The sequence below is a fragment of the Stereum hirsutum genome (genome assembly GCF_000264905.1).
Source record: "Stereum hirsutum FP-91666 SS1 unplaced genomic scaffold STEHIscaffold_2, whole genome shotgun sequence".
Lineage (NCBI taxonomy): Eukaryota > Fungi > Basidiomycota > Agaricomycetes > Russulales > Stereaceae > Stereum > Stereum hirsutum.
This window is the reverse complement of record NW_006763132.1, coordinates 608,205-620,424: the sequence shown is the minus strand read 5'-3', so window position 1 is coordinate 620,424 and position 12,220 is coordinate 608,205. Positions and strand designations below refer to the sequence as shown.

General features: G+C 49.6%; 3 protein-coding genes across 3 annotated transcripts; 1 reads left to right on the top strand and 2 right to left on the bottom strand.

The window, feature by feature from the left end:
- Positions 1–546: 546 nt before the first annotated feature.
- On the bottom strand, positions 547–4,327 carry STEHIDRAFT_118003 (GMC oxidoreductase). Its single transcript, XM_007299586.1, has 21 exons — positions 4,157–4,327; positions 3,964–4,046; positions 3,861–3,900; positions 3,736–3,792; positions 3,649–3,676; positions 3,567–3,589; positions 3,492–3,514; positions 3,369–3,430; positions 3,123–3,302; positions 2,974–3,054; positions 2,729–2,906; positions 2,633–2,668; positions 2,492–2,566; positions 2,221–2,323; positions 1,906–2,151; positions 1,708–1,818; positions 1,374–1,606; positions 1,211–1,311; positions 1,037–1,060; positions 929–976; positions 547–862 (listed from the first exon to the last, which is right to left on the bottom strand). Exons 1-21 carry the CDS (start codon positions 4,246–4,248, stop codon positions 818–820), a joined length of 1,869 nt encoding a protein of 622 aa, XP_007299648.1. The 5' UTR covers positions 4,249–4,327; the 3' UTR covers positions 547–817.
- A 1,920-nt stretch (positions 4,328–6,247) lies between these two features.
- Positions 6,248–7,863, top strand: STEHIDRAFT_144301 (UbiA prenyltransferase). The gene is made up of 7 exons (XM_007299585.1): positions 6,248–6,418; positions 6,485–6,518; positions 6,580–6,732; positions 6,791–6,908; positions 6,969–7,171; positions 7,252–7,503; positions 7,592–7,863. The coding sequence occupies exons 1-7, from the start codon at positions 6,299–6,301 to the stop codon at positions 7,690–7,692; spliced, it is 981 nt and encodes a 326-aa protein (XP_007299647.1). The 5' UTR covers positions 6,248–6,298; the 3' UTR covers positions 7,693–7,863.
- Positions 7,864–9,978: 2,115 nt separating this feature from the next.
- Positions 9,979–12,196, bottom strand: STEHIDRAFT_127824 (MFS general substrate transporter; the record flags this gene model as incomplete). The annotated part of the gene is made up of 11 exons (XM_007299584.1): positions 9,979–10,058; positions 10,123–10,310; positions 10,380–10,488; positions 10,586–10,657; positions 10,718–10,777; positions 10,845–10,971; positions 11,037–11,100; positions 11,161–11,315; positions 11,388–11,555; positions 11,614–11,735; positions 11,986–12,196. 11 exons carry the CDS (start codon positions 12,194–12,196, stop codon positions 9,979–9,981), a joined length of 1,356 nt encoding a protein of 451 aa, XP_007299646.1.
- Positions 12,197–12,220: the final 24 nt, after the last annotated feature.

Below are 12,220 nucleotides of genomic sequence, written 5' to 3'. Positions count from 1 at the left end.
CCACTGGGACTCTCTTGGGTTGAATCTAATAGGAAGATCAGCCAAACCTGGGAAGGTAGAATAGGAGAAGCATATTAGAGTGAAGGTTTACACACCAGGGTCATTCTCATAAGTATGCTCGGAGTTGTGGTGGTAAAAGTCTAAGCGCGTTCCCGCAAGTTGTCGAAGATGAATTGAGAAGTCCCTCCATTCTCACGTATGAGTAAACCGACAGTTTATATGACTACCGCATCGTCCCGAAGGACTCCTGGGAAACGGTGTGGATATTTTTCTTCCAGTGGATAAACTTGCTGGAGCAAAAACCAAGGAAGAACGAAGCATAGACAAACAGGTATTGGCTCGAGACCGCAGGCTGCACGGCGAGAAGCCGAAAGCCGGTGTCCACTTAGCCAGTTCTCCAACGCTTTCCTGCACACCGCTCATATTTAGTCGGCGCGGATGATGGTCGTGAATGATGAGCATCGTAACAGCCATGCTCTGCCTCGCACTTGATAGTGTTTCTACGCCGCTTGACGGGAGGACCTCCTGCGTCTGGTGTTTGAAGGGGTCAGAAGCTGTCAGAATGTATTTGGAGATTCGAGAGATCAGTGTAAACTGATGAACAACAGTTGAACATATAAGATTGTTTGATCCACAGAAACAATAGATAATTCGCTCTAGGGTATACCATGCCAAGAAACGCACTGAAATCTGCCTGAGTTGCGCGGCCCAGCACCGTTTGTCTTACCAAACCGGGCACCGATCCCAGATTTATAGTCCTCTCCTGATGCCTACGGAATGCGACAGAGTTCGGTTATTTCACAGACAAGCCTCACAGTCAGAAGCCGCCGGCAGGACGAGCTTTCTTGATGATGTCCGCGGCCTAGAATTCCAAAAAAAAAAAAAAGGTCAAGGAAGTGAGCCGTCATCAGGTTTCTGGTGGACGCACCTTCTCGGCGATGGCGTAGACTGTTGCTTGCGGGTGATACGAGATTTGCTGTAGTACACGTTTAACACACGACACAGTTACGACAACTGGGGAGAATGAGAGACTCACGACGGGGATCACGGAAGCATCCACCTGTGAAACACGATACGAACGAGGGTCATCGTTGTCAGTCAAAGAAACGCCTTGTTGAAAGGAAGCAAATAAAGGACAGGGAGGCGGGCAAGATGCGACTCGGACAGACACGGGGACCAATACGGCAGGAGAGCCGAACGAAGGACTTACCACTCTCAAGTTCTTCGTCCCATAGACTTTGAGGCTGGCGTCAACAACGCCACCATCCTCTTTCGGCAGCATGATCGCGGTAGAGAAGGGGTGGTAGAATGCTGCATGTTCATAGGACTATCAGTATTCTGAGACGTCACAATAAGACCAAGACCAAACCCACGTTGCACCGTCTTCCTGCACCATTCCCTAATCCCCTCATCGTCCCCATTTAGAACCTCCTCCGGCGGGTCGTAAGCCTTTGTTTTCGCGAAGCTTTTCAGCGGCTCGCTCTCGATGATCTTTCGGGAGAACTTGACCGCGCTGACGAGCATTTCGAGATCGAGAGGGTTTTGAATGAGGCCGAGGTCAACATTAGGTTTGGAAAGAGGGTCATTCGAGATGATGTGTACAGATCTGTTGGAACGCCGTCCGACGTTCGGAGAGACAATATTAGCGTTGGGGAGATGACGAGATGTAAAGACAAAAAGGAAAACACAAAGGGGATGTGCACGTACCCGCGCGAGAGAGGGTGCAATATTCCGACCATCAGTGTTTGATAGTGGCAACCTGGTTTGGGCTGGAGCGTTTGGGGTTCCAACGTGAAGAACCCGGGAAGCTGGAATATTCTACAATCCAACATCAGTCGCCGTCCATCTTCCTAGAGCTCCGACGGGGAGGTAAAGTGAAAACACGAGGGGAAGATGGAGACGCACTCGATTTGTGCTTGCCCGGGATCCTTGAACCAGGGCCTCATGACTTCTACTTGCTTCCTCTGCCCCTTTTCCTCCGGCTCACCCGTCGACATGGACGCGATGTACTGGTCAAGTCGGTCCATGAAGCCGCTGTGTTCCGAGGAGGCCATGACGCCGCCTGGGCCGTCTGAGCCGTTCGGGCTGAGGAGGGGCAAGAAGGTGTACGCGGAAGACATAGAAGAAAGCATTCCAAGTTTCTTTTCCTGGCTGTGGCGTAGCGTTGCGATGATAAGGCGCACATCTCAGAGTACTTAGAAGGAAGAGGCGGGAACGTACTAAAGCTTGGACTGCTCAACAACGAAGTCGGGGTTCTGAAGGTTATCGAGCGTTTCGATGGTGCTGTCAACTTCGTAAACGAACGGAACCCAACTGTGCTCCTGGAAACGGAGCGAAAAACGAGTGTCAATACTATTGGCGTCTATGTCGCGGGTTTGGCGCACAATAACACGACCGGGGACTAACCTCTATGATGTCACAGCGGCGTCCGCGAAAACGATATACTTATCGTTGAGCTCCGTTGTATTGAAAGAATATATCTGAGACGTACGGAGATTCTCGCCCACAGGAAGTTCCAAGACTTGCTCAATACCAAATTTATTCAAAATATGGCGTCTCCCAATACCTAAAACAAGGTGATCATAATGAATTTTCAGAGAAAGAGGTTTTAGCTGTCCCGCCAAGCACTCACCCGAAAGCTCTAGTAGTTGTGGCGTCTGGAAGATCCCTGTAGTCCAGCGGCTTATTTGAGAGAATGGACGATCAACTGTTTGTGATGGAGGCTCACCAGCCGACAGGACGACCTCCCCTTTAGAGTGCACCTCGTACAATTGTCCATCTTTGCGAAACTGAACACCCTTCGCCACCACGGATCCATCAGGTTCAGTCTGCAGCAACACTTTGGTTGCGTGAGCCTCTGTAAGCAGTACAAGGTTCTTTCGTTCGGCGTTTGGAGCATAATGTTCCTGACATGGCGCAAATAATGTATGGTATTAGTTGAGAAATTCTACGGAAGGTTGTGGCGAGGCGTACGTTTGCGGCATAGCTGCGAGTTACTGTTTTGGGATCGACCGAAAATGCCCCCGAGATCGTCCCAGTCATTTTCCCTGCGCCCTGCAAGCCGGATAATCAGCATCGTGGGATATATACGAGTTCAAAAGCGAAGGGAAGGATATATCTACCCCGTCAGGGTTCATAGGTGCCCCAAGCCCAACCAATGTGTCTTGAAATTGTGTGTGAAGACTATTGTGCCAGAGGGGAAAGGTCTTCTTGATAGGTCCTTCACGTCCATGGTACTCGTACGAGTAGTCCGTATGATATTTCGCTGCGACTTCAGGTGGTGGCGGCGAGTATGTTTCCGACTGTACAACACGATTGTCAGTTCTCAAGTCTTGAAAAATGATAACAGGGTTCCGAGTAGTGTTTACCTTCTTGAAGTACTTGAGGAACTCGAACCAGTTCCAACCTTCGTTTCCGAGGGACTCCCAAGCTATTCATGATGAGAAAACTGGTCTGATATCTGTAGCGATGAAATTGAGAGAAAAGCTGACCATTGTATTCCGCAGAAGAGCCCCTGAGTAGTACGTTAGGTTAGATTTCAATGTCTATGGAAGGAAGGGAGTTACCTTCCGTAAGCCAACCAAGCAAGCTGATCGGCGAGCCATAGGTATCAGAGATCGTCCTCCCTTTTTACTAGCATGAACATACCGCAGTCGACCCGCCTACAATCTTACCCCTATCCATCAAAAGAATGTCAGCGCAATGAGGCACAATGGTTCAGGTACTAGTTCCGACCTTGGCTCAATAACTACACGATTATTCGCGGCGCTCTGTGGGGACGACGCGAACGACCTACGTACAAAATCACGAATCCGAGACCCGTAAGCTAAGGAGAAACCTTCTCCACACAGAGCACTTACCAGTCTACTCTTGGATTTCCCATCGTCCTCCCAATCATACCTACGCAGAAGCCACGACTTCCATCAGCGTCGCTTCTAGCATTTCATGAGGCGTCTATCATACCTGGGATGAGAATTTCGGCCATATCCGGAATATACTCGCCTGCCTCGATGACACCCACAACGACATCGGGATCCTCTGAAAGTCTGTCAAGCCAAGATAACGGCTTTTAGTGCCAAGATAGAGCCTGAAAGGAGAGCCAGCACTGGACGGAACGCCACAATAGGCTCGCTAAAGCTGGAGCGAAAGGACATACCGGGCTGCGAGAGTAAGGCCCCCAGCTCCAGATCCTACAATCAAGTAGTCAAACGAAGTGGACGTGAAGTCGGAAGTGTTCACAATTGGCATAGTTTAGCACGAATGTAGATGGGTGGTGGTCGTACGAGTGAGAGCTAAAGCTGAGGAACGCAGCTCTCTCGTGCGGTCATATATCGAAATGAAGGGCGCTCGTTTATTTCGACACAGATTGCAAGACGATCAGAAGCCGATGTGACTAGAAAGGCTCTGAAAGGCGCCAAATTCTCAGAGGGTAAACTGATGGAGATTGATCGATGATCAGTGGCTATCCGTAGGCGGTAAAACACACAGATGCAAGCTTCGGCAGCTCTGCGGCAGAGGTTGTCACGGCCCCGTCCCTGTATCTGTGCGTATAGGTTAGGTGCCTAGATTTGTACGGATAGCCAACAAAAGGCGGCAGAACAGGTTTGAAGGATCGTCCCCGGCGTGTGTGGCCTATATCATTCTAACATCTGCGAAATCTGCCAAGTTCTATAGCGGAAATGATTGCGTGGATAAGATGGTGAGCTGCCTGGTGAACATTGGAACGAAAACGGATGCAGAATATTTACATGGGAGGGACTCGGAAGTGTGAGACTGGAGCAAAGAAGAAACGTTTCCACACGCACGAGATGTGGGAAAATTGCGGCAAAATCCGGCCATAGCAATGCGTTTGCAATGCGTACCCCTTTTGCGAATTCACACCACGACGTTGACTGACTTGAACGAGTTCCGCTACGGCGACTAGGCCTGGGCATGAGTACGGTGAGAGGTTTCATCTTTTGTTTTCTGTCCGTTCGTGGCAGTCATGATCAGATTCTCACTTTCAAGCTCTAAGGCATTCGGGTGATTGTCAGCGGGGTTTTTATTCGCCACTCGTAGATTCTTTCAGGACCGCTTGTCTGGGCTCTTGCAATTCTTACACCAATCGTATTCGGTGCTACATTGAGTCACATAGGCCGAGGCTCAAGTCGAAGTGGTTGGTTTGGTTGATATCGCACGTCTTTGTACTTGCAGAATACCAGGCCCTTGGCAATGGCCAACGAAAAGTCGGCATTCTCATGCCGCCGCTTTACGTGGGTAAATATCCTCGTTGTTGGCCACATCATATTCTCAAACACCTCGTGTCATACGAAAAGCCTTGATCATCAAAGTGTCTATCTCTTAGCCCAGGTGAGACGACACCTTGTCCTCTCGAAAGTCAGAGAACTGCTGGGGAAGGCATGACGTCTGTAAGGAAGCACCTGGTTGCCCCAGCGTGTTGACTGAAACATCCAGGGCCTATCTATACGACATATCGCGATTCTACTCGAAGTCTTCCAGAAGATCGTCGATATTTCGAGCCCACGAGGGCCAATTCATGCTTTGCCGCGTACCTTCAATTGACCAATCTAGGTATTTTTCATTGACCGTTTCTCCGAGAACGTGTGAGACAGATTTGAAGGGAGGCCATGCCAACTATTCCACGACATTGCAGCCGTTTACCCATAGACTTCAGGCAGTCTGTCCCGTAGACGACTCCCTCCAACAGCTAAACGTGTTATACGGTATGAACGAGAAACCTTGTTTGAAGACGAGTTCCACAAGTTTATCGGCGTGGGTTGTTTTCGTATTTGATCACCCGTCCGTCGGACTTCACCGTCTGTTGCTGAGATGGCGGCAAGAAGTTCTAATACTCGGTGCTTCTTCCCGTGTATTGTTTGTCGTTTTCTAATTGTGTCTTCTCTGGACAGTCTGACTTCTTTGTACCTCTTGTCGACTTTGCCATGTACTGCTAGAAATTCCACATCAACCAATGGAGATGGCCGCCCTGGCCACGGTCACTTCTCTAAAGATTGTATCCGTATCTGGATCTTGCTCGTCTCCTAGACTCGAAATGATTTGCCAATGATCACCGATGGAGGCAGGACAGGACAGGACCCTGTCGGTTAAGCGTTCCCGCCTCCGACGCTCCAACCCACCATGCTACATTTACGAGCCGGGCTATCATCCCACGGATCACTTTACCGAATCCCTGCCCGTATAAAGATCACGGCTTCTGCGTATAGAAGAACTTCCTTCGAGACCAAGTCGCCCACCCACATTCTGTGTTCACTGCGCAACCCCCGCGTTCTACTTCACCATGGCTGACGCGCACACTCCACTTATCTCAGCACCGGCGCAGCCTGTAAGACTGGCCTTTCCCTTGGGACTATGCTCCGAACGTGTGAGGCCATATGTTGAACTGATCCGCTTCCAAAAGGTGAGCTTCACGTGCGGTATCTTCTTTCGTGATATCTTCCATTGACGTTACGATGAACATGAACAGCCCACGGGCAGCATTCTTATGTTTTGGCCCTTCGGTACGTTGTATCCTATCACTTCATCGTAATGTTTTCTAAACAGTTCATGCGCTATTGTCAGCCTGGGGCTTGACTTTGGCCGCCTTCCGTACTGACATGCCTCTGGGAAAATACTGGGTCGAGCTCGCTATATCCGTAGCTGCCGCTGTGGTTGTCCGTGGCTCTGCGTGCACTATAAACGACATCTTTGACCGGGAGTACGATGCTGGGGTTGGTGAGTCACTTTTCTTGTGTTGCAGATCAAGGCAGTAACTCACATCATTCTTGAACAGAACGTACCAAAGGCCGGCCTCTCGCAAGCGGTAGAATCTCAGTCCGTGCTGCGTCGATTTACCTCCTTGTGCAGTACCTTCTTGGTATCGCCTTGTTCGCGCTCTACAATAAGCCCGCGTACGTCCTCACCCATCCTGCCGTCTGCCCATGCTCATGTCCTCCTTCTCGCGTTGGCAGATTCATTGCTGGACTAATCCAGCTTCTCCCACTCTTCCTCGTCTACCCCTTGATGAAACGCATCACCCATCTGCCTCAAGCTTGGCTGGGCATCTGCATGAACTTCGGTCTGATCGTTGCTTGGGCTGCAGTCACTGGGGGCTTTGATATTCGCCTTCTTGCCGTCCTGATGGTGGGAACTTGGGGCTGGACGATGCATTACGGTCAGTTTGGCTTGTTTTATCCATATATTATTCCCCTTTCCTCTTCTTTTTCGTATCTTACATATTTCGTTTACTTGTAGACACAATATACGCATGCCAAGATAGGCGCGACGACGTGAAGGTCGGAGTCAAGTCTGCGGCGATTCTGCTTGGTGACTACGCCGGTCCCGTATGCTTCGCTCTGTCGATGATGTTCGTCAGCATGCTGGCCTATGCTGGAGTCCTCAACGGTCAATCACCATACTACTTCGTCATCAGCGTGGGTGGCACCGCCGCCCACATCATCTATCAATATGTTCTTGTCGACCTCCAAGTTCCGACGAGCTGCGGTCGTAAGTACAGCATTCAATGTTTCATGGATTGTTCGCTTTGCCGTTTCATCTTTGGATTGGCGACTGACGGTGATTGTCTCAACCACAGGATTCTTCGACATGAACGGACGCATGGGCATCATCACCTGGTTGGGTATGTTGGTCGACTACCTCGTCAAGATCGATGCCATTCCTCTCCCCAAACTCTAGATACTCTGAAATATCGCGGCGTTTCCTGGTCTCGCCTTTCTCTTGTACCTTCCGCCCTTCCACCTGCCGGTCTGCCGCGCAAATCTCTGAGTACGGTTTGTACATTCTGAATGTTGTTGTATATTCGGCCGCGTGTTCATATCATGTCCTGCAATGGAAATGTGAATGGACATTCTACATGAGGTACGCTGGTCCACGATTCAAATCTAGGGTATCAGTATCGCTCTCGCTCCACGTTCGTGGGCATGATGTTCCGAAGTGACGGTTGTGACGCGGCGATGTTGATTGACGGAAGATCATGATGCATGATGGCTTCTTTCCTGAAGAGCAATATGGAAGTGTGATCGAGATGGTCTAAAGGAGTGGTTCTTGTGATAGGAGCTTACAGATTCAGATATTCAACCATGGAACTTTCTGTCCACTCTTTCCTTTCCTTTCCTTGAGATTGTCGGCCGTGAGCAACTCGGCCTCCGGAAGCGAGGTCTCACCGTATGTGGGACTACTTTCCCTCGTGCATGTAGGCTGAATTTATCAACATGATAATTCAAATAAGTAGCTCGCGAAACGATTGTGGCCCAGCGAACTCGTGAGAGAGTTGATTTGCCACCGCCACAACACGCGCTTGGAAGAATCTTGAAGTTCTTCACCGTTTTTTACTTCTTACCATCACAGCAGGGGGCTCTGGTCTTGTTCTCGCCTCATCACTTGGGAAGGACACGACGCAGAGTGGTTTCTTGGAGAAGGCAGGAGCCTGCTATCTACGTCCTCAACCCATCCGTGCTCTCACACTTCCGTGAACAGCTTCTACATAACTCATGAAGTGGTAATTACCGACGGGAATGTAACTTCTAGCCTCGAGCGAAACAGGTCGCAGTGCTATACTAAAGATGCTCAACTACACCTCTCTGAGAACAGAATGCGCTCCCTGCTCTAGATAAAAGTCGACTGGACGTTCACATCCTCCCCGGAAAGACACTACCTCGCTTCTGCCCATGATATACCCTATGAACATGGCCTAAACCATATTGACTTTGTCTCATGTATGTGGCCAGTGGTGGAAAAGTTGATGGCAGGTACCGTGGGCTACCCTTCGCATCAACGTTCAAGAAAGACGCTAATTGGGCTGCGTACTCTGATATCGTCACCAACGTGGCCAACATGGACCTATTTGCCTCGATATCCAGCCATTTAGCGCGCATTCAAGAGCTTCTATCAAGGCAGAGGCTGAACTTGATATGTGCATCTTTTTTTCAATACCTCTAGACGACTCCGGTGCCGACGCTACTCGGTATCTGGCTTGGTAGAGACCGACGTACACTACGTCTGACATGATGTTTAATGGTCTTTCGCCCTCGCTTCGTCGTCTCACCCTCGCTTCGTGCCATGTCTCCCCGTCCAACACTCTCCTTCTACACTTGACACCTCTGATATTGGACCGCTACCTTGGGGCGCCGAGGTACACGGCCCATGGAGATGATAGTAACATTCCCGAACCAGAGTATCTTGGTCTCAGCACGAAGCTCTGAACGAAGCTGCAAGACTTGACATGATGATCGACCATGCTAACCTTGATCCTGTACGTCTCATACATATATCGTCCACTCACATGAGATTGTTTTCGAAGGCTCTGAAAGTCCACGGATAGCTTCTGAAGAAGACGTGGGTGAGTGTTCTTTCGCGATTTCTTAACCTGCATTTACTCACTGAACAGGACCACTATCGATATACTGAAAGAGCTCGAACCTCGCGAGGGAATTGATGTGGATGTGTCAGTTCTCGTGGTCGATGCGCGGTCGGGTGAGCCGACTAGTAGGAAGATGAAGCATCTCAAGGAGATCATCATAGAGTGTTACTGCACGTCAAAAAGTATACAGTAATATTGATGTTTGCTCTGTGTTCGAACCGGTGAAGATGAAGCAGCCTGTTGATGTGATGGTGGAGCATTACGGGCTGTCGAGCCAGCCTCCGAGGAGTTCAGGCGATGTGAGACTATTCAAACGTACCATTACTTCCCAGAGACGAGTTCAATCTGAAATTGAGACCAGATATAGCTCAGATATAACCTCCCTGCATAAAGTGTTGGTTGCAGAATGCAACGCAAACGATGGTTGAAATGTGTCCCCGTGTTTGAGTCAGACGATTTTCCTGGGGCCCTGGGATTCAAGTCGTGCCGAAATTTGACCAGTGTCTGAAAACGCTGCGTGTAAATTCTATTGTGGAAGAAGAGGAAGAAGAAGTCTTTCATCGTACAACATAACAGAACAAAAAAAGAATCATAACAGGACATTAAATCTTCCCCCAAAACCTACCAAGCACGAGGTATCTCGTGATTAGTAAAAGAAGCAACGCCAGCACTATCATTGAACCTATAAACATAACCATGAATCTTCATATCAACTTCATTATAGGCCGGCAGATGGATGAACTAACCTGCCCAAGCCCCAACCCCATCGAACTTGCCGCTGTCTTCAAGAATAGCGCCCGAAATTGGCGGACCAACCACAGTACTGCATGCGATGAGAGACATGTACAGGCCCATACGCCGACCTACGTCCGCGGTCTCGCCAAAATTGATCATGGCAGTGGGAAGGAGGCCGATATAGGCTTGTGAGCCAATACTAGTGGTACAAGATGAAGTCAAACAGTCTTAGAGAACTGTAAGACAGAGACGACAGTCGGGCACGTACCCGTAAAATACAGTAATAGCAATGAGTGAGGGTTGGCCGAAGACGAAGGGCCACGCATATGTTGTGATCGCGGTCAGAATCGTCAGTGGTACCATGGCATTCATAGGACCTAATCAGCGGAACGCACGCCGCATCGCGCCGACGTCGTATTTGGTTCATCAGTCCTTGTGCCCCGTGAGCGTAGGATTATGAAAGTCTCGACTTACCCCAGTGGTCGCCCAGAACACCGAACACAAGTCGCCCAATACCACCAGCACCGTTAGCTATGGAGACTAAGTCTGATGATATTCCGACTCCAATTCAATCAGCCGGTTCGTCCATATGTTTGTCGTACTCACAGAATGCCATGTTCTCACTCGCGCCTTGCTCTGGACTGCTTACACCAATATAAGTGAGCACTAAATGAACATCGCGTCAATGATCTCAAAGGTCAGCGATGGACAGGAAACGGGTTGAAGAGCGGACCGGTGAAGAGTCCAAGGAACGCCACGAAGCTTGACGCCGTGTACATGCAGAAAGCGGGAGACTTGAAGACGCTTGGATTGAACATTCCTCCTTGAACTTTAACAGGAGGCAAACGCCGCCTAACCAACTGTAATGAGAATGTTGCGATATGTATGAGTAGGAACGGGATAGATTCAATTAAATGAAACATACGAGGTTGCCGATTGTCATGAAGAACAAGAGGATCAGGGCGAATGCTCGCATAGTCCATTTGAACCTGTAATACCGGGGCTCGTTAGTTGCCCTGCAAGGTATTGTTGGTCAGTAAACCACGCACCCAATTTTGACTTCAAGATCGCGAAATTCGATGGGAAGAATAGTTCCTCCGATGGACGATCCGAACGCGAGGACACCGAGTGCAGTGGCACGTCTGCGCTTGAACCAATGCGATAGGACAGCCATGACGGGGCCAAATATCGCTCCTGTAGCAATCTACGCCACACCGGTGCCACATTTTTTCAGCACGAGAAAAGGAGACAACAAGAGAGAGGCAGCCAAACGTACTCCCGTAGCAAGACCCTGACATAGAAATAGTTGCCAGTATTCCGTGCACTCTCCGACAAGAATTGTGGCTACAACCAGAAGGAGACTAGCAGCGAGGATGGGGACCTTGAACCATCCGATGTCGAAGAGGCGACCAGCGAAAACGGCGACCAAGAAGGTTAGGCAGGCCTGTAGGCCTTTCGTCAACTTTGAGTAGAGGATAGTGAGGCGAGAAGAGGTGGTGAACCTGTAGAGACCCAATCCACGCGATGACTGAGGCTGAGGTTCCTTTGAGTAGGACAGTCTCATAATATATCTGAAAAGCCTGATAGTTGGAGATCAGATTCGCTAGGATATCTGTATTGTGTGCTAGACACAACTTACTCCCCCTGTTGAACTTCAATTAGATTGGGTAGTCTGACAACTGAGTAGCGATGATGATTAGGACTTACAAGCGTTCACATAACCGAATCTTCGGAAAGCATGATCAACCATCGTCTCAGTGAGTGCGGTCTTGTCGCAGCACGAAAAGTGGACCTCACGTTACAATATTAAAACAAGCAGCCTGTAAAAATCGATCGCTGAGCCACAGATGCGTCAAGAATGTAAAATACTACACATACCCCCACGCAAACCGACCAAGCCTGTATCCCACCATCTGGGAAATCATCCGGATCCCGTATCGCCACTATCTCTCCCGAGTCCAACTCCTCTTTCACCCATCCGGTCTCTACCTCACGAACATGTTCAGGATCATCCACTTTCGCAATGCTGGTAGAGCTTGATCCGGAACCTGCACGACTTTCGCGAGGGACGATGGATTCCATCATGGTCGATCCTGTCTTAGATTTGCG